Here is a 24,910-nt window from a genome sequence, read left to right as displayed (position 1 = left end):
TTATTGATTAGTTTAATTTTTAAATACAAATAAAAAAAAAAAAAAAATTTTTTTAACAACTACCAAATATAAAGTTAAAGTACAAGTATCTACATAAAAATATAGATTAGTTCCACATAAATAGGAAATGTTTGAACAAAAGCAGCTAATTCTGCCAAACATATTTTAAGAAAATATAACAATTTTTGAACAATATTGTACAGTACATTTGAGGTTTAACTTCAATAGCAATATAACCACAATTCCCTGTCCCTGTTCTTTTATCGGTACTTATTTTCTGGCCTATGTCCTTATCAACTTTTATTTTTGCTTTCACACGAATCGCTGTCTGCCACGGAAGAATATTTCCGCAAACCAATCTTAATGAAAATGTATACGCCTTGATATTTAAAATGTACATACATATGTTGGGTTTGTTCACCTGTCGCGTCCAATAATAGCAGCGAATCTCGATTATAATCAGGAAAATGCTGAATACCAAGACGAAGGGAAACCAAACCGGGAATTAGGCACGAACGACAAACCAAATGACACAGGAATGAAGAACACACCCACCGCCCACAAAGAAACGAAGAGCACCAGACATAAGCCGAGAACGAACGTGCCTTTCACCTTTCACGTGAAAACGTGGCCAGCTTCAAGGTCGCGGGCGCTGCAGACAAGGCAAATAAAAGGCCAAAACCCCCGGGCCACCCCCAAACACCCAACCCACCCAGTCGCAGGCAGACGCCGGGCGAATGTAAGCCTCGAAATTACCAAAACGCGCCGCAGTTGGACGAGCGCAGACAGACGGATGATTGTGGGCGGCGGGGGGCGGGTTCTGCGATAGGCGTCTGACTGACAATGGCAATAAAGTTGAAAGTTGAAGGTCACCAGACAAGGACTGCACACGCACAGGCGTAGGCACTTACACACACACACAGAGCAGAGCAGAGGCAGCGATGCCGGCGTCGTTTTTTGGCACTAAATGCCCCGCATCGTAAACTTGGCTGGGCTGAAAATGGGGGAGGTGGCCAAACAGGCCTAGAGGTGGAGGCGGTTAATGGCCAACGGCCAAGCCAACGCCCTTCAGCCTCCTTCATGATCCCTAGTTTCAGGGGTTTCCTTTTGGGGCTGCTTTTATGACTCCTAAAATAAAATGGCCACTGTAGCCCGAAAATAATCGATCCTGCGGCAGGGACTCAAGCTCCCTTCTCCGGATTGTGCGTGCGCTTGAACCTGGCAGTTCGGGGATGTGTCTGGCGGAGCGCGGGTCGTGCGGGCGACCCAAAAATCAGCGAGTCGGTGCACTTGGGTGGGGGTCTGGGGCAGGCGTGCGTAATGAAATCATGCCAAGGCTGTTTGTAAGGACGAGGCAGCCAGACAGACAGAATCCTGGCCCCTCCACAGAGCTCTGCCTTGTTCAAAGTGTTGTGTGGGTTGTGATGTGGGTGTGTTGTATTATTTGGATTTTTTTCTTTTTCTTTTTCAATTTCACTGGCAATTGGCTTTTCTCTCGGCGGAGAGGAGGTATTCTCCCAGGCAAAACTTTACCATTTTCTTCTGCCAATTGAATGTGAGCTTGCTTGATTTCACAACTATTTTCCAACATTTTCTTGACATTTTCATTTCACTGCGTTTTCAGTTTCTGTCGTTTTGGGTTTTGGGTTATTTATGCCTAAGTGTGTATAAGCCATAGAAACATTAATCTTCTGCTGCTGACAAGTACAAGGTCATCTCGGTTCAAGGACTAATAAATTTATTTGAAAATATTTGCTAACCAACCAATATTTGTTTCTTAAAAGGATAGATCGAGGGAGTTAAAAGGGAAAGTTAAATATCAGTTCTCCAGGATTTCAGTTTTTTATCTGATAGTTTTATAAGCTTTCATCCCAACCGAAATTTCAAGAACCAAAATTAGCATTCAAGCTGCTTGCCTCTGGGCACTTTTCGAGCAAAAAGCAGAACCTCTGCCGGCTGACAAATCGAATCGATCGATTGGCATCGATGAAGCAATGCTTGCAATTAGGGGCTGCCTTAGAGGAGTGCCCAGCCCAAAGTCTAGACGGCCAAGCCAAGGCTCGACTTAATCTGGTCAGGACACGCAATGCAGAGGAGGAGCAGCAGCAAAGATTTTTCAATCATGCGCCTGAAACATGATAACCGTTGCCAGTCTGGCTCAGTGTCTGGACTCTGCAGAGAACTGGTTTCGCCTGGTCTCCCCCTCCGTAAACCCTCGCTTGCATTTCCTGATTGTTTTGTGCCTTAGAATTTGTAGCCTGACCAAAAGGCAATCGCTCGTCTCTTGCCCGAAATTTGTCGCTGCGGTTCTGGTTCATCTTGCTCCTCGTCGTCTTCTGTTCAAGGCCTTCGCGTCTGCCTTGATCCTCAGCGGAGGGACAGCAGCTGCTTTTTTTTTTGTGCTTTACTACCAGCCAGCAGGTACACTTGTCTGCCTTTGTCCAGAATAAAAAACACACACAGAAGTTTTGCCTTAGTGTGTCAAATGGTCTGCAGGGGTTGCTAAAGCACAGCAAAAGCGGACTTTGGTATCGGACCAGAGCCAAAGGCTCTCGCTCGCCAGCCATTGTTTATGAGGCGGCACATGTTTGCGATTCTCTCGCTCTTTTTTTTTTTTTGTGCTCGCTGTACATAAGCTTATGCATATGGTCTGACCTTGATCTTGAAAACATATATACAAACATGTATGTATGTACAATATATATCCGCAAATTTGTTCATGGAAAGCAGAAGACTGTCAAAAAGTAAGTGCAACACCAGGATGAGGGGTGGAAGTCCAAGTCGGAGCCCATATACAGGGTCTCGATAGGATTTGGTCTTCATCAGGACTTAAGATTGGTATAACGATCATAAAGAGATAAAACAATAGTATTCCTAGGATATTTGCAATTTTACATTCATGTCTAATTATATTTATTTTGTTTAAAGTCTAGATCGATGCGGATGTATCATAATTTTATACACATGTCATATTTTAATTATTTATTTATTTAAATTGAGGTCTAAATCGCAACATCCGGCACAAAAAAAACTGTTAAAAATCTTCTTTTCAGCCGAAAATTTAGAAGAAACCTTTTCTATTCGGACATTCTTTATTCTCAGATTAAAAAGTGCATATGTTGGCGTACAGATCTAGAATGCTACAAAATTCTTGTGCACAGATAAGCTCGTAAAAAGATTTATTTTATATTATTTAATACAAATTTCTGCTCTTGTTCCGTATAAAAATTTTAAACTTCACAATGAAACTATTTAAGAGGATTTTTTTTATTTTGTGCTTTAAAAATTACAAAATACTTGTGTTCAGGAAATCGGCAAGCTCAACACCGTCTTCTCTCAGGTTTTTAAACCTAACTTCAAGAGAACATGACGCCACCTCTCTAATCGCTTGCCGTTACCCATCTTGTTATTGTAAGGTCCTTAACTGCACCCTGTGTTAACCCAGTGCGCTTGTAACCCAATTAACTTCCCAACTGTAATTCCAATTCAGAGTTTGAAAACTGAAAAGTTACCCCAAAATCCCTCTGTCCAAAGTCCGCAGTCCACAGTTCACAGTCCGCAGTCCGAGTCCTCTAGGGAAGAGGACGAAGGGTTAAAATAAAACCCAACTGAAGCCCCGGAGTGAAGCGTTACCTCATATATCTGCGCCTGTATGTGTGTGTATTTCGAGCTCGATACGTGGAAGCATAAATAGGCCAAATGCCATTAGCACAGGAGCCTCGTGCGACGCGCTGTCGATTCCAGAGTGGCGGGTTCTTGTTTGCCCTCGGCATTCTGCTTTTTTTTTTCGCTTATGTATGTTATATACTTAAATGCATGTTGTGTGCGTGTGTGTTTCATGCAGAACCCGCACAATTAATTCCTGCAAAAAAAAATACAAATAAAAAATCCAAACGAGAGAACATAAAAATAAAAAAAAAAAAGAAACAAATTCCCCTGATGGCAGACATACAAACATTATACATACGATGTGCACATTGGGTTTGTCCTTGAAATCCATGTGAAATTTTCGTTTTCATGATGACGATCGGCCACAAATGAACCGGATAATGACAAAGACCCTCATGATGACGTTGTTGTTTTGATGAATAACTTTGATCGGAGCTTAGCTACCCGTAATCCCCACTCATTTCTGTATCTCCCAAACGTGCCTTTGGTTAGTTAGGGTTAGTCCCACCCTAGAACAGAGGGTGTTGAATCTGCATTTGAGCCCTAAAGTTTCCTTGTGGCAGGTGATTGGCATTTACACAGCCTTTAGTTGGCATTAATGGAGATTATTTATTGTTATTCTTGATGAAAGAACGTTTAATTGTGGAACTGAAAGGGATTTGTGGCTTGAAACCCTTGAACTTTATATATAAGCCTTCATCTTAAATGAGTTCTGAATTGTAGCTGTTTAATATTTACGGCTAAAAATGGGGTCAAACTTTTATAAACAGATGTGGCTTATATATTTTACCATATGTATAAATATTAAAATAAAATGTATTAGAATTTTGTTAAAAATACAACTTAGTATTCAAGTTATTCCAAGAGAAATGAAATAAGAAAGGATCTTAGGTATAGAATATTGATGAATTTTTGTAATAAGATTGATCAGGAAATGAATTTGGGTTATCATGTGTAACTTTTTTGACATCTTTATCATAACGAGTTCTGTGGCCCTCCTGTTGGTATTATATTTCTTATTATATTTTATAATAATATATTTCATAATAAAGACAAAAGTGTGACCTAATAGGTTCTATAGATCCAGACTTATAAACCTTTTTTAAAGATTTTTTCTGCATTTATTTGAATGCTTTCTCGCTTTTAAATCCACCTCTTTGACTAGGTAAGATAGGAAAACATTTGCAAAATATTCTACTGAGATTCTTGCTGCCGAATTCACTGAATTATTTGTGCTGTTGCGGATGTCGGTTCGCGTACACAAGTATATAGAATACACTCTCTCTCTGTGCGCATGAATACTCGGTGCTATTGCTGCTGCTGCGCCGCTGTTTGCACTTTTTCGCGTATCGCACTTGGCCTTGAATTAATACAGCGAACTTTGGCTTTTTGCGAGTCGCGCAAGTTTATCGTGCATCTCTGTAAAAAGATAATTAATTTCATGGCAGCGACTCTGATAATTGCCGAGCGCATTTCATTTCGCCTTTTCTTTCTTTTTTGGCCAGCACACAAACGCACAGATACAGATACTTTTGTCCACACAAAGATACATATATAAATATATATATATTTTTTTTTTAGCTGGTTGCATTTTGTCAACCGATCGAAATGAAAGCGCCGAGCGACTTTCGTTTCGTTTCGTGAGCGGGAGCGTAGATGTTTCGCCGTTCGCGAATACAGAAACACGCGCGATAATTTCCAAAATTCGCCAACAACAAAGCACAACCCATTTCAAGGTCACGCACGCACACAGCTCTACGCCCTGCCACTGAAACACTCTCACAGGCGCATAAAATTTGGCAAAAAAAAAAGTACAAAAAAATAATACAAAAATTAACAATAAACAGACGGTGGCGATAATATTCGCGTTATTATTTTTCGCCTTTGTTGTACAGTGCGTTTCAGTAATGAAAGAGAGATACTGTGATAATACTTTGAGATTTGTTTGGGAGAAGGATTTACTTACAGACTATATAGATGATGAATATTTTTTGTTGTTGAGTTTAATTTTAAGTCAGTATATTTATTGTATATTAATTGTTAATTTTATTATAATTTAAATTCTTCAATTATTTTTATGTTGAAACTTTAGTAAAGGTTTTTTTGGCTAACTCAAAATCTAGTCTGCTTTATAAGATAAGAAAAAATACATAATTCGAGGTTTCACTATATGTCAAGATCATACACAGATCATTATATCAGTTCCAAGCGGTTTCCAACTTCCCATTGAACCTTTTGTCCAAAAACATCGCGTCCCGAAATCAAGACTTGAGAATTTCTAGGCACCTCAATTGCAAATATTTTTGTCTGTAACATATTTTTATAATTCTTATTTATTATATATTTTTCATTTATTTATAATAATTTGAGAACTAAAATTTGAATGAAAAATAAAATCTAAATCAGTTTTTGTACCTTAGATCAAATATAATAATGTAAAAAGCTTTTAAGAGGATCCTTTTTATGTGAATTTTCTGCTGTCAAAATTTCTAAAATTTCAAAAATTTCTGTTAATCCGTTTCATTTAAAAAAATCATTTATTTATGGCAACCAATTTTTTGTATATCCCTGAAAAATGTTGTATTATTTATTTATTGCTCACACTTTGAATCCCACCCCCCTTAGGCCACCCTCTCTCTCTCTATCTCTCTCTCTTGGCTCACACATTCACGACAGTTTATTTATTATTATTAAATCAGGTCAGAGACCCATTAACACATATATACAGTGAGGTGAGCATTGTATATTTCATCAGTCGTCATCATATATAGATGTATTTCACTTTATTATATATATCAAAAATGTGTGTGTGTGTGTTGGTGAGACAATTGTCTGAGTGCGCTTTTTTCTCGCTGTGGGTCGTTCTACGTCAGTCAGTCAGTCAGTCAGTCAATATGCCCAACGGCATCAAAATGGCCGCTGAGCAAAACAAGTTGTATTGCCAGGGAGCTAAAAATAAAATTCATTATGATACACGTAGACTATTCTAGTTGTTTTTCGTTTTTATTTGCAACAAAAGTAAAATCGTGTAACAAGACCCATCAATTATTATACAGAATTTATATTTTTAGGGTTAAGGAAAATCTTTATATCAAGAATACAGAGGTTTCCTTCCCCTTTCTTTAGTTGCCTTATTAAATACATATTTATCACCTTGCTTTTGCTTATTTGAGCGTAAATCTTTTGCGGTCAATGAGTGCATTGTAGCCCACATTATTGGGCGATTAATCATAGACTCACACACACACCTGTATCTTAGCTTGAATCGGTATGAAAACATCAATCAATATTGAGATGAAACACAAACAAGATGGGTCTAAGCCCTTCGTCCTTCCATCTCTTGGTTTATTTTGCAACCGTCTCTTATTTCTGCTTTTAATTAATGGTCGCTGCGAACTTTTTCTCTCCTTCCCTCTGCAGTTTTCCTTCTATTTGTGTTCTTTGCCAACTTTTACTCTGTATATATACATATATGTACTTATATATAGAAATTTGTGTATAACTGTGTATTCATTGCACTCGACACTTCGGCATTTGGTTGAGATAAGCATTTCTCATTGTTAATTTCCATTCGAAAGTGAAAGTGTATATAAATAAAGTCTGTATTCTATTTCTGCACAGAGGTGCTTCTATAGTATATATCCCCATTGTTAGTTATTAGTCATTTATAGCTATATACTAAAGATAATTAATTAGCACAAATCGAGCGATCACTCAACTTTTGATTAGGTTCAAAGCTTTAATTCAATTTATTTATTTTCTGTACACTTGTATATTTGATTTTGTTTTTTTATTTACTGCAAAAAACAAATGCTCAATTGGGGGGAAACAATGAACCTAAAACGCAATAAATTCTGATAATACCTGAACATGAATTTGCCAAAAAAAAGGCATGTGTACTCGTGCCAATATATATATTATTATATACATATATATGTACGTCTGCATGCACACATGTACCTACATATGTGAGAATTGAGAACAAAGCAATTCAAATCGCTGCAGTACAAACAAAAAGGCAAAAAATGTGAGAACAAAGGCCCCAGAAAGGTAATAAAAGAAAACAAAAATGTAAACGAGAAATAAGGCAAATTCTGAGAGGAGAAAGCAAAAATTAAATTGTAAATCTATTCAAATTTAAAAAATTTATAACTTTATGATATGTTAATATTGAATTTAAAAGTTGTATCTTTATGATTCGTACATCTTTTAAATTTAAAAAATATTCTCAAGATGGATAAGGTAGGAAAATCTGTAAGTAAATCATATATTTTCAAGATACTTAAGGTAGGAAAATCATTATCTGTATGATATGACATTGACAAAGACATACATAAATCTACATTATGTGACGACAAATTCTCCAAATAATCACACAAATATAAAACCGTCCCAGACATCATGGCGTATGCGTAATATGAATCATACGCCGCGTATACGCACCACGCACCAATACACACACACGCGTAATGTCTGCAGCAAAATATGTAGTATTTCGCACTTTGCTAATATGGCTTTTGTTGCTATTTCTGTGCGTAGCAAAATGTGCGTGTTATCGCTCACACAAAACTCAATGAGCCGCAGACTGCGCCAAACAAAAACAGAAGCCAATAAATGAGAAATAAACAGAGTAAAACAACAACAACAACAACAACAACAACAAGTGAGTAAATCAAGAGCAACAATAATGGCAACAAATTTCATAGAAAGCGCCAAGCCACCACTACAACCAACACCATCAAAGCGAGTGAATTTTGCCATAAATAGTTGGCATTGTTGTTGCAGCGAGCAAAAGGGGGTAGACGAAGCAATATAAAAACTATTGCGGTGGGTCAGGGTGAAAACGAAATAGAAATCTATGAATAGTTGTGAGCAAGAGAGAGAGAGAGGAGCGGATTCGGAGAACGTCGTCACTGAATGAAATGGAATTTCCCTCTCTGCCCCAACTGATTAAGCAAATAGTGACCGTCAATTGTCGTGTAATTAAATGCAACTTGTCCATGGCTAGCATACACATACACACACTGAGAGCATATTCATTCTGATTATCTTTGGCATGGACAACTCATCAAAGTTGTTGATTCAATTAGTCTGATCAAGATAATTAGACTCCCTTTACCCTCCCTCTCTCTCTTTTGTCAAAGAACTAGATTGCGCATACGCAATGTGACCTCAATCTAGGTATGTGGGTGTCGCTTCTAATTTACTGATTTGCCTGCCTTGTCTGGTTTATGATTATCATCTTCTTTTGCTCCTATTCTGTCTCCTCAGACCCGAAATTCTGCTTATCTCTTGTTGGTGTTCTGGCAGGGAGGAAGCAAGTGCCCGGCTAGCTCAGTCGGTAGAGCATGAGACTCTTAATCTCAGGGTCGTGGGTTCGAGCCCCACGTTGGGCGAAGATAACTTTTTTGTTATCTTTTTTTTCTGTCTTTTAAATTCTCTTAAGAATATTCTTAAATTTAATTCTTTAATAAAAAATAGTAAAAAAAATTCTCTTCGATCCTGCCAGGAGTCGAACCTGGAATCTTCTGATCCGTAGTCAGACGCGTTATCCATTGCGCCACAGGACCGGTTGGCTCCCAGCGGCTTTTAGCTGTTTACTTGCTTAGAAAATTCTTTATATATTTATAAACTAGCTTTGTTGTCTATTCCCATTCATTGATATGAACCGGTCTTGGAGCTACAAGCGATCCCCACAGATCGTATTTTAGGTCTTTTTAGATCTTTAAAGCAATAATCTTATTAAATTGCTATTCTTTTGCTTGAAGAAACTTATTTTAAATATTGTTCTGTCAAAGCACAAACCCAGCACAGAATAATAAAAAGCAAAAATTTATTGGGGTAGACAGGCAAAGTGAGAGAATTGCAAATATTTACCCAGCAATAACAACAAAAATACAAAAAATAAGTTCGTAAAATATAAAAAAAGCAGAAAAAAAAATAATAAAAAGCGAACGGCAACACGTTTTTGCGCTTCACAAAACAAGACACAATGACGATGATTATGATAGGGGCGTGTGTGAGTGGGGGCCGTGCGGGGCGTGGCAACGCTCACGTATAGGAGCAGAGGCGTTGGAGGCGAAGGCGGAGATGGAGCAGGGAGTGGGTCTGGCAGGCGCAAAGCAGACCCAGTCACACCATCAGCAACAACAACAATTCGGCTATACAAAGGCAAAATGAAATTTTGCCAAAAAAAATACAAAAAAATAAAGAAAAACGACGAAATAAAAGTAAAACCAAAATGGCCGACGTCGGCTGCAATTTCGTATATAGAAATTTTCGTCTGGCTTTCAGACAGACAGAGGCCACAGAGAGTGCACCAGAGCGAGAGGGCAGTACGTCTGAGTGAGCTGGGCGCTTAAATGAATTTAGAATGGGAGTCATGAACACTTACTGGCCCCCCCTCTCTCTCCACCTTCTTCCAACCGATGCCGCCCGTCTGTGCCGCCATGCGAGTGTGTCTGTGTTTGTGAGCCTGTATCTTTTCGCTTTCGCATGACACAGATACACATTCGCAATCAGAGAACAAAACGTAGACGACACTCGATAGTGGGACAGAAGCGACAGCGACAGCGCCAGCGATGTCTCTAGCCCTGACCCTAATTTTTGGGTAAACAAGAATTTCGTTTAGGGACAGTGGATACAAATCTAAGGTGATCTAGTCTTGGATTCCATCGCAGAGGTGTCAATGCTCTTCCCAAACTAGCACAATGACCCATAAATACGATTTCGCTGATTGTATATTATGCATTTTGTTTTGTTTTTGATTTCTTGACATCACATGACGCACGCTGCCATTTATCTCTTTTCGCTGTTTAGATATTCTTAAATAAAGTCTTAGTGTTATTGAACCTTTTTCTCCAAGTTGAATTTTTTGTTTTTATTTTTTTTATTGTATTTGTCACTTTATGATGCCGTTTGTCAATGTTGATTTATTGGTTCAAGTTTTATATATTTGAGTTGAATAAAAAAAATTGAAAACTGGTTTGAGGCAGAAATGCAAAGTTGCTAAAAACTAATTGTACCTAATATGCATACTTCTTTATATTGTTGTACTTAATCTGTTGTAGAAAATATATAAATTGTACTTAAAAACACCCATTGACTCAGTCATGCAAAGAATTTTTCCATTTATCCAATTTCACCTACTGTAAATAAACAAACATAAAATGCATAAATGAGGGCATTATCTCAAGGTCGTTCCTCATTGAATTCGGTCCGCTCTATCTATTCACACACCCTCGCACTTGTTTCTGCTTTGGCTCCCACTTTCGTTTTCATTTTTGCTTTTTGTTTGATTTTTTTTCTATTTGCTATTATTTTTTGTTGTTCCATTTTTTTTTTTTGGCAAATAACCTTGATAAAAAGTAAACTATTTTTATCAGCGAGAGTGGAATGGGGCCAATGGCAGCGCAATTTCTGTTTGGGGTTAGTGTGCCAATTAACGATTAGATTATACCGACACTCCCTCCGCCCACGCCACCGATGTGGGTTAATGTGCAAAATAATTTGCGGTCTAGGTATTCCTTCTAATTCCCTCGCTTTTGAGAGGTAAACAAATTAGCTATGCAAATGCCAGGCGATGCTGGTCAAGTGTAAAGTGATCTATAAATACCAAAACTATAATAAACCACACTGGCCGTCTTATGACTCTCATTTGCGTAGATGGTGTGTCATAATACGCTTTCCTCAGAAATGCGTCATCGCTGTCTTGTGTCCTGCTTACTTGGCCTAAACGGATAGCTAAGGGAACTTAGAGTGTAAATGCTGTGGCTAAGTTGGCCCACTTATGCGGGTGTCCCATTGACGTTGGTAGTGTTACGGAACCCTGACCCTATTCGGAGTGCTGCGGGGGGTATTCAGTTACTACACAAATAAAACAAGACAATTGTGTCTTATATTTAAACACAAACATTATTTATAGTTATCTTTTATATTCCATTGTAATATGGGTTTAATATAGGCTTTTTCTTAATTAACAATTCATTTAATCTTTCAATATACAGTCTTTAAGTCGACTTCTCCATTCCCCAATTCCTGCTAATCAATGTAGGCTTCATCATCATCAATATCATCTCAAAATGTCAAGATAGAGGCGGGGAGGGTGGACATAAAGAGAAGCCCCAATTCAGTTCACTCAAATGAACCAGAAATATAATAAAAATTGCATTAAAGAAGCGGCAATAAATCTAAATCAACAAAGTGACAATCTCGCAAATAAAAAACAAAATAAGTTCCAAGTGTGCACATGCAAACGCGTTTTTAATATATACAGCAATTTATGAGCCAGACGGGCAAATGACCCACAAAGTAGCCGCAAAAAAAAGGAAAAATAAAATATATATATATATAAATCAACAAAAAAGGTACACTCGAACAAATGGCAAATATCGAAGAGTGCAAACAAATACAGACAGTGGGGGATGGACAGGCTATGACTAGAACCCGGTCCCTCTAACGTGGTTCCACTGCGTGGCCGAGCATTTAACCTTGAGCCTTCAACTGATTACAAAATTGCAACGATAACTGCCACTGACCCCATGGCAAAGAAAATAAAATACGCGAGCGGAAAGTGGGAGAGTGAAGAAAGCAATCGCTAAATTCTGCCTTGATAAGTCATCGGTCTTTTGCAGTCCCAGTTGGAGCAAACCCAAGGCACATTTTGTCTTTATTTCCTTTACTTTCCACCACATGTTCAGGGGGTTTGGCTAAGCAAAATAGAAACGATTTGGCTTTGGCCAAAAGCACTTAACGGAAATTGAATTCGCAACTCAAATAAATACCTAGTTGACATTTTCGTTTAATATTTTAAATAAATGAAAGATGAACATTAGCTAAATAATAAAAAAAAAAATTTTATTATATAAATATATTATATATATATACTTTTCCGATTTGATCAAAACTTAAAACAAAATACCACTATATTTTTTATTCCTTTTGGATTATTAAAGATTGCAAAATCCTTTTATTAAGCACATTTGAAATATATATATATTTTTGGGGAGTTTTTAGGATTTGATTTGATTTGTAACAACGTTATTTGAAATGCATTTTAACTGAAAAGTTAACTAGATCATGCCTGAAACAATAGAAATGTTGAAACATATATCCGTTTCATAAGGCTTACAACTAACTTACCCTGCAACTTGGCCAGCTGTTCGGTGGTCATAACAATGGGCAGCAACTCTTCGGCACTGTTGACAGCTGTTAAAGTTGGATCAGCGATTGGGCCCATATAGCATTTACGCATCTTTAGATACTGCATCCAGACATTTAGACTCTCTTGGGTGGCTTCAGTTTCGTAGAGATCATCGCCACCCACATTACGATGGTTGCCACCCTTCTGGCCCTCGTTCACGAAGATTTGACGCGTGAGATGGAAGTGGCTATTGCTGATGTAGATGTTGGATGGAGCGGGCGAAGTTTTCTGTTTAATATACAAAAAAAATAGAGTAATAGGTTAAAAGTCTTGATCTCTTGGTCTTATCGCTGTAAATCTTGCAACTAACATAACGACACATTTAGCATTATCTTTAAAACACTTTAGATGTTTTTACAAAACCCATATACTCAAGGGTTTCGACTTTAAATAAAATAAATATCAAACTGATACACAAACCTGTTCCTGCATCACCGTGCGCATTAAATTCTCACTGAGAAAATGGATATTGGACTCGCGCAGCTCTTTGATCGTTTGCTCCAGATTGAGATTCTTTTCGCGCCAGGATTGCACCTGTGCTTCCAGCTGCCGTTTGTCTGTCTCGTACAGCATCAGGGTCTGCTCCCACTCGCAGCTCATCGTGCGGACGTCACAGCAGCCCTTTTGGGGGATCAGTCGCTGGCCCAGGTAGAGCTCCAAGAGTTGCGTCAGCTTAGACAGGGCATAGATGCCGGCGAAGATCCACAGAAAGTTGAGGTACAAGTCATAGGTGCGGGAGCACCTAATGTCCTCATCCTCGCCATTATATCCCATCAGATCCATCTTGGAGCTACTGTCCCAGAGCAGTCCTGCCAGAGTTAGGTTTTTCATATTTAAAATTCTCGTGTTTTATTTTTTAGTCCAGTTTGCTTGTGAGAGTGACGGTGTGATCACGTTTGAATTTGAGAACGAGAAACAGGCAAAGGCATCTCCATGAAACTACTTTCGCAGCCTGTTTGGATTAAGCCACTTACGCAGTTTTTTGGTTCGCCTTTCGATAAGGCCCATGAGCTGGATGCACAGCCAGGTGAACAGGGAGAGAAAAGTGGCCAAGGCCCCGTCGATCAGCTGGTCAGCAGTCGTCTCTTCCATAGTGGGCTAAAAAAAGACACTGAATATTCTAAAATTTTGAAGCATTTTCTTTGCAAATATTTGCTTAGTTTTGAAAGTATTTGGGGCAAAGCCTTCCTAGTCTATTTGAATTTTGAATTAATATATTTTTTTACCTGCTGAAACTAAAGGTAGAAAGCAAGTATAATAGGTTTTTCGTTTTTGATGTCTAAACCTCATCCAATTTTAATCCTCTCACAAATTGAATTCACGTTCCGTCAGTGTCTCGTTCAGATTGGTTGTCAGACATATCACGCTATTAGGGCCCTTCTCCACAATTTCGTTATTTATTCGAGATAATTTCATTAAGTGGCCTGTCTATGTCTATGAAATTATGTTTGATTTAGTTAGTAATTTCGCTTTAATCAGCTTTTTTTTATTTTAGAAGGGGGTCGATTATATTTGCGATACTCTCCCCGAAGAGTTATAGGTATTTTTGGCTGATTATATCACGATAAACATAAGCTTTATTAACGAAATTTCATGGGACTCTAGATTCAATTCACATGCCGTTACGCATCTTGTTTATAATATTTTCTTTTTACTAACTAACTTTATATAAACTACACTTAACCATAATTAGCAAGGGTATCACCACTATTGTGGTCTTGAATAAGTTGATTTTTCTTTTTTTATTTGTTATACTAATTTTCGGTAGCCAGATATGGGGATGGGGCAAGGGTCAGTGGCTGTTGTTTATGTGCGTGTGTTGGCTCTGGGGGCTTTCCCACTGCGTTGACTTAATTAGGTAAAACTCGGCGTTTAGCGAGCAACCAAAATGAGTAAGAGCCACAGCAACTGCGTCGCGGCTCGTTCAATGAACTGGCTGGTAGGCGTGTGTGATTATTCATATATAAATACCATATATACACATCCACGAGTGTGTGTGCTTGCATTTAAGAGTGCAAAGGCAACATCTGCGCCGCCTAATTTCGTGGGCTGGTGACAGTTCACTGGAATTGCCTACAGTCATGCAATAAGCTTTAAATCCGTGTATAATGATAAATAAAGAACTCATTGAGTCTTGATCAAATGATTTGAAAGCATCTAATCAAAGTAGAAAGTCAAGTTCAGGGCAAATTGGAAAAAGAGAGAGAGAATTCTCTGCACTAATTAATTGTTTGACATGCATACAAAAAAAAGCTGCTACAGTTACGCAGCAGACTTAACACTTGATTAAATATGTGCAATTTAAAAATAATTTACACGCGTTGCCTGCCCCTACAACTAAGTAGTTCGGGGGATGAGTGTTTTCGTAGGGTGCAAAGCAGATTGTGTTGTGGCAAGTGCTTTGCTATTTCTGTAACCATAAGCTTTTTCATCGGTCAACCCTGTCAGCGTCAGTGGCACAGGAATAAAAGAAAAAAAAAAAAATAAATTAAATCTGAAGCGCGTGTTGCACTTACACCACTTACAGCTAGGCTAGAGCAACAAGTGCTTGGTCGCCGATGCTATTGCTGCTCTGTCCCTTATTGCGTTTCCATTTAACTGGGCAGGAAATCGTTATCGATAACTGGCGCGACAAGGCCACGCCCCCCCACAGGCGCTGCTTGCTGCTTCTCTGCTTAGTATGCAATCGATGGGACTGCCTGTCAGTTGGCATTACGCTTCGGAGTAATGCCAGGCAGCACCCCCCCGGAGGATGCCAGACTCATTTCTGGGTCTGCTATAATGCCAGCAATGCCTCAAATTGTCACTCCTAATGAAAAAATGTCACGCATGTCAGCATAAATCACAAAATATATATTATGCTAATCGGTAGAACACAGTGAAAAAATAACAACTTACCTGTTTTTTTATAATATTATTTAAATCAGTTAAATATTGTATTAAGTCCCAGTAAGTTTCATATTATTTTTAAGGATTGTATGGCGGAATCAAAGTGACTTCACAAAATTATTTGAATAAAATGCCAGACAGAACTAAATTTGTCGCAAACTTGGGTGTCTTAATAATATATAAATAAATAAGCCAAGCTAAGCAAACCTCGCTAAATATATTTTCTCAACATTGTTCAGCTAAGCCCCCTCTCTACGCCACTGGCGCGACAAACGTTTGTGGTTTTTATCATTATACATATTTTATTTAACTTTTTATTTTTCGTAGACAGCCCCCGTCAAGTGTCGGTTGGCAATTTTCAAATTCAATTTGCATTTCGCATTCATTTCTATATGCCGTGTGTGTCAAGTCGCACAAGCAAATAATAAAGACTTTATGCTCTGTCCAGACTTTGGATAAGTGAAGCCTGAGAAATAACTACCTCAATTCTGTAAAGACTGACTCCCAATCATTATATCAAAATGCAAATAACTGGAGCTTAGACTCTATTCCAAGTTATGGAAATTGCACGCTTGACAGGCGTGAAACGCTTAACTCAGTCAAGGTGTTTCCGTGCCCAATGAAAAGCGGAAAAATATACATAGTTATAGATAACACAGAGAGCTAGAGACAAAAGTGTTACAAAAATGTGTTAAGCGGTAAGTTTAGGTTAAGAATTGCTGCTAATTTGTTGTCAATGAATCGGGTTGATCAATGAAATTAAGGCAGAAAAGACCTTCAATAGAATGGCTAAAAAGAGGTGATAAATTAATATACATTTAATATTCTATTTATCATTATACCTATGATAATTAATGATTTCATCTTCCTTTTATTTTCTTTGCAGGTGAGTTAAAAAAGCATTTAAGAAGAAGAAGTGCACTTTATCTTCGCTTTAAGGTAAAAGTAAAACTTCAACTTTTTTATGATATAAAAAATTACTTAAAATTAAATTGCACTGTTAAAAACCCATTTAAATGTCAAAATACAGTAAAATAGACAATATACAGATACAGAAAATAAAATATATTAAAGTAAACTGAATAGAAGTGCAGGTATTCAGGAAAATAAAATCAGTACACATTTGGAACCCTCGTAATGGGTCTTGATAATAAATAAGGAAATGCATTAGGACATTGTTGGGCATAACTGATAGCAATTTGAATATATGTATGTATCTACTTAAGTCAAAAAAACACTTATTTTTATGGACCATATTGTTCTAATGGAAAATTTTAAGGGTGCTTTAAAATTTGTGGGTAGCAAATCCCTTGAGTTAAGGCACAATTTTTCTTTTTGCATTTGCATTTGAGCGATCTAACCCACTGTGCCTGAGCACTAAATTTTTCAGCACCCATTTACAGCAGTGCCATGTGGCTGACAATATGTACAGCGACCAACTCCGGCGATGCCTCTCCTTCGATCCGCCGACTACTTCCCCATTAACCATTCAAAGACGCTTATCGGCAAACAACCACCGACGTTTGACTATTTGCCCACAGTCGCGCGGTGTCTTGCGCCTTGTGTTCCTTTTTGCCCACGAGCGGCCTCAGCCCACTTTTGATGTCGTCGTTGTTAGACCAACAGCCCAACCGCCCAACCGCCCAACCGCCCGACTGCCCGCCTGCCTGATTCTCCCTTGGTCTCTTTACTCTACCTAATACTCCGTTTATGCAAAGAATTTCATGAACTCTTTAGTACTAGAAATCAAAGTGACCCAGAATGAAATACTACAGTGTTCAAAGAAGTTCCTATTTCGATATTAATTTAATGATTTTGAATTTAAAATCTACTTTGAAATGGTCTTTCTTGAATTGGGCCTCGCATAACCGCAATATTTTCCTCTTGGCTTTGACTACCTCAACTGCAAGACGTCGCCACGCCATTGAACGGCATTAAACCTGACTTTGCCAACTTTTCGCCCTGTCTCTTTCTAACCCTGGCTCTGTCCTACTCGTTCTGTCCCTGTCTCTGCCTCTTTGTGACACCCGATTCAAAGTCAAATCATACCAAAAGGCAACCCGAACCGAACCGATCCGAAGCGAACCACGCCAAACAAGGCAAACCAGACTGGCAAAAGAAAACTCAACAAATTTTTAATATATCCGTACACTGAAAAAAAAATCAAAATCAGGCATTTGTGTGTTCAATATTTATGCAGAAAAAATAAAATAGATATTTTATTTTAAAAAGAACGCCGCCCTTTCAAACCCTTGCAAAAGGTTACAACTTAAGGCCGAAGTTGGCAAGTTTCTCAGTCAAAAATAAATTTTAGCGTTAATAGCCGAGTTGATCTAGAAAACGAAATCTAGTCTCAAAGGCTTAAAACTATTTAGAAAAAAGGTTTCAAATTGTTTTCTGTCCATTGAATAGAAATTGATTATATTATCATTTTTGCATAACGAATTATATTTTATAAAAATCTGCCATAAGAATAAAAAAATAATATAAAAATGTACATAACTACAATATTTTTTAGCTTTTATAGTCAAAACAAATGTATAAAACTCCGGCTTACCGAACTTTCCTTCCCAATTTCAATTGATACTTTCTTCTTTTCTGCCTGTGTACTTGTGGCAGAGTCTCTATGCATCCATCCACAAGGTGCAGGGGCAGTGTTACGGGGGTGCACCGATGCAGAGTGTTGTGGAGCAGATTGCTGCGGCCTGTCTATGGGCAAGACAGCAAAAAACAAGACAAAAACAAGAGCAAACACACAGGGAACGCCAGCGCTGTCGGTCTCTCGTTCAGTGGATTTGTGTGTCTTCGCATAAATTTTGCAGCTTGTACGACAGGCATGTAGACAAGTTTTTCTCCTTTGTTATTGCCTTTTTACTAGCCAGCAGCTATCTCGCTCTCGACTCCAAGTGCACACAGACAGATACGCGAGCGGCACACCAGATGGCGGGGAGAGCTCAGTGCACAGATACATAATGTATCTGTGGGCTGCAACAACTGTTGGTTTCGGCTTAAGAGCTGTATCCCATGGGATAAGTTAAATTAGATTGAACTAGTTCCGACCTAGAGTAAACCAATTCTAATTGGATTTGGGGAAACTAGTATCTTATCTTTTATCCTACGAGAATGAGATCTTCATTAGCCAACTAGAATAGGTTGCTGATTAATATCTACAAAATAAGGGATGCTGGGTAACCAATTCTATCTATGATTTGTTGTTGTAAGCTCGCGATCGCGGTTTTAAAGCATCTTTTCCTCCTCTCTAAGACCAAATGTAAGTAAGATAAGTTTTGTAAAGTTTCAATGATCGCTGAATGCATGCAACGACCGTTTGGGATGACTTGCCGGTGTTTCCCTTAGGAAAGCTAATAATTAATCAATAGGGAGCTAAGATATCCTAGAGAGACTAGAGACTATAAACAAACGTTCAGACAGACTTTTCTGTGTTTTTTTTTTTGGGATAGGTCTAGTTTTAGGAAGTCTAAATATTTTTTAAATAAATCAACTATAAAATTGAATAGTAAATAAGAGAGTGAATCATACTGGAAAACAGAGTATCATGCATTTGCTGATTTCTTTGTTTCTACACGTATCATTTGTTTTGTCTAGTAGGGTATTTCACGTGCTCTGTGGCTCATTGGCATGTTTCCACTATATGTCATCCGACTATTTCTATTTTCTACATTCTGCTTCTTTCATTTGCCGGCGAACTACCCCAACAAACGCCATGCACATGACTCCCCTTCCCTGCCACCCCAGTCCCCACTACCCGCGGCTAGACAAACTCTCTCGCACAGATAAACGATACTCACACACACACACACACAGATACGGCAATGAAGTCAGATACAGATACATGTTGCACTCACACTCTGAACGCCTGCTCCAGTGTACTACTGAACTGAGAATCGTTTGGCAGTCGGCCAAAAGGGGACAGGGACGTGGGAAGGCAGGGAGCAGCAGGATGGAAGGGAGATGGAGATGGAGAGAACATAACAGAGGCAGCTGTGTTTGTATTGGTATCCCCCCATCCCCCCCAAAACGGCACATCAAATAGAGGAACTAAGAGAGTGAGAGAGAAATAATGGGCTATAGCCACCCCCCTTCCTTTGCCCCATCCACTGCGTTCCCTCTACTCAGCTGTCACTGTTGATATTTTGTGTTTTCATCTTGAACTTTTGTGGTTCAATGTGTCTAGCCAACCCCAACAGCGAAATTCACCACAGCTCCCACCCCACACTACCCCCCACCACACCCTCCACCCACATCAAACGCACACCCCTGCGCTAATGCCCTTGCCTTTTGCCGGCTTTTCAATGCGTATGCGTAAAGAGAGAGAGAGAGAGTCTCTCTCTGATTCTCCCTCTCTCTTTCGCTCTACCTCTCTTTCTCTCTCTGCTCAATGCGGTTCTCTATTGCATTCTACACTTGAACTTGCCCAGCGTCAAACACGAAGCACACATAGACACACCAAGCACACAGACACACACTGCAGTGAGTCAGGTGGCGATGAGCTGGGGGGGGGGGGGGGGGGGGGGGGGAGTGGAGCAAAGAAGGCAGTACAATTATCTGCAGCGGTGTGTGCGTATCTGTATCTGTATCTGAGGATCTCGATTCGCGGGTCTGTTACTTTTTAACCACAATGTATTTTAAATGTGCAATCTATACGTTACGTACGTGTACGCAGTACTTCTCATAGATACGTGAATACGTTGCTAGCAGTATTTTCTGTGTGTAATGCACTGTCGATCTTTCCTCTGGCTTTCCATTAATTACGCCTCAACAACGCGTTGTTGAAAAATTCTTATTTGATTCTAATTACCCTGTTGGGTTATCTTCGGTAGCGACTAAATTTGGGATTGCACTTCTCAATCTCTTATGTCTAATTATTATTCATTCAATTATTTCGACTCATTGCTTTACGATTTTACCTTAGACCATCAGTAATATTCAATTCTTAAACATTTTATTCAAATATAAGTGAAACTTCTTGTATCTTTGGACTTGATGAATTCATCTTAATCTGGTTTTAGTTCAGATATCAGAGTTTCTTAAGTTTAAAGCGCAATTTTGGTTAGGAAACTAATATTTTCATCATCATTACACTCAAAACAGTACTATTCAGTTTACAGATAAACGATATTTTCGATAAATATAAATCATAGAGAGTTTTAATAAGATTCAAGTAAATTCACATTGTTTTACTTTTTCAATAAGTGTTCTGTTTAACAAAAAAGAAAATGTAAAATATCATAATAAGTAAATGTAGTACTTTGTATTTTATAGTTCTAGGAATACGTTTCACATATAAAAAATCACATTGAATAGGAATTCTGACGATAACCCTTCTCATTCGCATCGCGAATCACTCATCTAGTAGTAAGACCCCAGCTTTTCCGACTGTCTAGACCCCATTTTCCATTTCACTTTTCGCCACCTTTGCCCCACTGTGCCAGCATTTCGAATGTACGTGTGAATTTGCACTTGTGCACCCGAAAGTAGCGACGAGAAATCAACGAAAAAAACACAACAAATAAGTGAAGAAAACAGAAAACGGAAAGCGAGGAACGAAGAAAGGGAGAAGTGGCGAGAGGAAGGCAAAGGAAAGCGATGATGGCACTCGCACGCATACACCAAACAGTTGGGTTGCTCACAAGCACACAGATACAACAGCTCACAGACACACAGATACAAATGACGTGACGTGATGGAGAGCGGACAAAGAGAATCTCACGATTGCATCGGCATTTTTCATTCAAGCCGCTCGCTCAGTGTGCCGCCGCGGTGTATGTGTGCGTGTGAGTGTGCGCTGTCTGCGCCTCACATTTAACTTTAGCGTTGATTCCGCTTTCGACTCTGACTCGCCCCTCGTCGTCGCCTCCGCTTCTTTCGCTAGCTGGCGTGGTTGTGTGAGTGCGGGAGCGAGAGTGGTGAATTCGCTCGCGTCGACTCGACTGAGCGACGCCGACGACTGAGAATTTCACGTTTAATATTTTGCTCGTTTCGCTCAGTGATTAAGTATTTGTTTGGACTTTGTTGCTAACGGTTGTTGTTCGCTCGCACGTTCGTCGCCCGATCGCGTCCGTTCGCCTCAGTCGCGCATCGGTTGAAAGATACAAAATACAAAACATCAGATACCAGATACAAGATACAAGATACAAAGTCTACCAGAACGGTTTCCCAAAAAAAAAAATATAATGTTTAAAAACGCATATATTTATACAAAATCGTTGGAAAATTCCCCCAAATAATACCAATCAAAGATACACCCGACCCCAACCAATACCCCCCATACACACAGAAACAACAAGTGCAATTCGTCGTCAGAAATCGAAATCGAAATAAAGTGCAAAATGCATTGTAGCTGAACCAGAAATAAATAAGAGAAATAAGAGGAAACAGTGCTTTAAATAACTCAAATCGAGAGCGTATATTCATATTTGTACAGATATTATATAGTGGACGTCCAAGTTAGCTGAGAATTCCCAGCAATTTGAATGAAATTCGGTGAAAGCGAGAGAATCGGAGAAGGCACGGCTCGAAATCAAACGTCAACAACAAAGCGGCGACGTCAGCAGCGCAGCAGCGGCGCAGACATTTGTCTAGTCGCCGTCTGTGGAACGCCCCCGCTACCCGCTGTCCGCGCACGCACATCCTGGAGCATCCAGGAGCGGTAACCAGCTCGAGGACAGTAACTTAGAAGTGCGTGAGTGAACAAAGATACGTGGGATTTGTGCCCGAGATCCCCCGATTAAAGTTAAAGTGACGGTTACGGTTACGGTTAAAGTGAAAGGATATTTTCATACACATATTAATATATATAGATATATATATTTATACCTGGGATTATTACCCCCTGCTCGAAAGGATTGTGACCCATGGATACTTGTGGATTAGTAGCAGAACTGGCGCACTATATTGATGCATATGGTGAGTGCGCGGGGCCATTTTTGACTTCCCGATAGCAACATTTTGTGGTCAAACTGAGCAACAAGTTCGCGTCTTTGGAAAACTAAAGCATTTTCGTAACCATTTCCCTCGACCCTAATGTGTTTTCATATCTTGACTCACTTGTCACCTCGTGTGAGCGAAAACATTTTCATTTCCATTTCCACATCCAGCCGAAAATAAAAGAAAACTACTTTCAATGCCAAGATACACACATCATACACGCTGCGTACATAGATTCGGGCGCTATATGATGTCCCAGGGAGATACACATGTTCGATTGGTAATACATTCATTATTGTCATGCCAACTGACAGGCAGGCAGGCGGGCTCAGGCCAATTGAAGAGTGAATGCTGAAAATTGTAAAAACTCGCCTGCGTAAAAACATAAATAAATATGTGCGTATATATTGCTCTCTAATGTATATGGCTTGGATCCTAGGCAAGCACTTGACTGCGTAATTGCCGTGGATATCCATAAATTCGCCAAGCATATTGATAGTTAAGTGGGCATTGATGGCATTCGTATTGGGGCAGCTGATTTACCCTGATTTACACAAACATTCCCTTGATGAGGTTCAATTTGGTGTAAACAATTTCGATTTGTCAAGTGCGTACAGAGTATATATAGGTTCGAGAACCATTTGAAGGAATCCAGTTAATTGAAGGGAGTTGGGGAAATCAATTTCACAAGTGGAAAATTGGGAAAAACTTGGATTACGATGGCAACAGGAATGGGATCATATTAATATTAAAATTAGAAAATTGGGTTTAGAAAGGAAAGTTGCATTTTTTGGGGCTAAGTAGTTAGTTTATCCTACATCAATAGTTAAGATTTAGTTTTTTAGAAAAACGTTAGTTACAGGCTTTTGTCAGTTAAAAACTGATTTGCTCATATTATTTTATAATTTTTAAACTAAAAGTGAAAGACTAAACAACAATTGTAATTATTTGAAAATGTTTAAAAGTTTATATAAATACTTTGCTTTATCTTTTGCTTAATTTCAATTTAGTTTATGTCACAAAACCTTAGAAACTATGACATATTTATCCTTATAAAGCGAGTCCTTTAATGCGCTTGGGTCCTGTTCTATCGTTGCCTAATTTCAGGCGCCTAATGAGGCATTAGGTAACAGGCGCTGCTTGGTTTCGTTCTGCGGGTCTAAAGAAAAGTCCCCACATTAGTTAGACTCTCCCACAATTAATTTAACCACCCGCCGGCCCCTGCCAACCCTTGGCCCCACCATTTCCTGGGCGTTCGGACTGGTTAAGGTTTCGGCTTCTTGGCTCTTTTCTCTTCTACCGCTTTTTGCACATTAAATTATTCGTTATTTCTCTTTTTGCTACACTTTCTGGACACTAAGCAAACAACAGAAAAAAGTTACTTGTTTCCTATGGCGTCGCCATCGTCGTTGTCGTCGTCATCGTCATCGTCTCGTTGCCTCCACTGTTGTTTGTGTGTTTTATGGTACATTAAAGTTGGCAAAATGGCAAATTTTAATGCGATTTTATGCAAATATATAGACACATGTACGACCAAACATGTGGCCGAGGGTTTTGCCGGCTACTACGTCGAGCATTCCGAGATCTCTGGCTCGGTCCAACTCTGGCAACTCGCTGCACTCGCGGTTCGAGGTTCTGGGCTTAATGGGCGACTTTATATATCATTATATGGCACTCGGATGTTGTTTATGTCGCTTTTCGGTGACTTTTTTTCAAGCTATCAAGTTATGGTTAGTGCTGGGTCTAATTTTATATAGAGAAAAGATTTTAGTCATCGTGAGAACTTATCCTGGCGGGATCTTCAAGAAATTTTCTTCATAACTCAACATATCTGCTTGTCAGGTGTAATGTGCCACCCTGACATCCAACAGGTGAACCAACGCGGGTTCAATGTAACCCCTCGACTGCGACTGGGCGCAGACCAGTGGGTCAGGACAGTGCCACCCTGTTCTCCCTGTATAATGTGCATTGTTCGCGGTTGCATTTCATGGTTGCCTTATCTTGTCAGACGCTCCTAGAAACATTTCCTGCCCACCTGCCCGGGCGCCCGTTCAACCAAGATGTGTGTTTTAGCAATTAGCAGTAGTCTGCCATATATATTTTATATATATAGTAGTTTATAAAGCAAAACTTGCAATGGGTTTTCCCCTTGCCACCCGCTTTCATGGACTTTCACATGCCGCAAAAGCAAAAAAGTAGCCA

The 24,910-nt window shown here is 39.2% G+C and overlaps 2 protein-coding genes and 2 non-coding genes across 5 annotated transcripts in view; 2 read left to right on the top strand and 2 right to left on the bottom strand.

The window, feature by feature from the left end:
* Positions 1-24,910, top strand: part of EcR (Ecdysone receptor) — a 66,036-nt gene that overhangs the window by 5,413 nt on the left and 35,713 nt on the right. The window contains exon 1 of one of the 2 annotated variants that reach the window (XM_017181583.3): positions 21,795-22,687. The exons of the other annotated variant lie outside the window; for it this stretch is intronic. The gene's annotated coding sequence lies outside the window, so the exon portion shown is untranslated. Of the gene's footprint in view, positions 1-21,794; positions 22,688-24,910 lie in introns of those variants that run through there. 2 annotated transcript variants of the gene reach the window in all.
* TRNAK-CUU (transfer RNA lysine (anticodon CUU)) lies at positions 8,993-9,065 on the top strand. Its single transcript has one exon. It is a non-coding gene; the product is annotated as a tRNA-Lys (tRNA).
* TRNAR-ACG (transfer RNA arginine (anticodon ACG)) lies at positions 9,167-9,239 on the bottom strand. Its single transcript has one exon. It is a non-coding gene; the product is annotated as a tRNA-Arg (tRNA).
* Positions 12,595-14,068, bottom strand: LOC108085111 (uncharacterized). The gene is made up of 4 exons (XM_017181588.3): positions 13,846-14,068; positions 13,292-13,680; positions 12,811-13,099; positions 12,595-12,751 (listed from the first exon to the last, which is right to left on the bottom strand). The coding sequence occupies exons 1-4, from the start codon at positions 13,961-13,963 to the stop codon at positions 12,741-12,743; spliced, it is 807 nt and encodes a 268-aa protein (XP_017037077.2). The 5' UTR covers positions 13,964-14,068; the 3' UTR covers positions 12,595-12,740.

This window comes from Drosophila kikkawai, chromosome 2R (assembly GCF_030179895.1).
Source record: "Drosophila kikkawai strain 14028-0561.14 chromosome 2R, DkikHiC1v2, whole genome shotgun sequence".
NCBI lineage: Eukaryota > Metazoa > Arthropoda > Insecta > Diptera > Drosophilidae > Drosophila > Drosophila kikkawai.
The sequence above is the reverse complement of the archived record's forward strand: the minus strand, read 5'-3'. Positions and strand labels throughout refer to the sequence as shown.

Bases quoted from the DNA above. Each gene is read 5' to 3' on its own strand.
- LOC108085111 (XM_017181588.3), bottom strand. From the start codon at position 13,963: ATGGAAGAGACGACTGCTGACCAGCTGATCGACGGGGCCTTGGCCACT. The intron at 13,681-13,845 runs GTAAGTGGCTTA...TAACTCTGGCAG, and splicing joins AAGGCGAACCAAAAAACTGC to GACTGCTCTGGGACAGTAGC. The intron at 13,100-13,291 runs GTTTGTGTATCA...TATATTAAACAG, and splicing joins GCACGGTGATGCAGGAACAG to AAAACTTCGCCCGCTCCATC.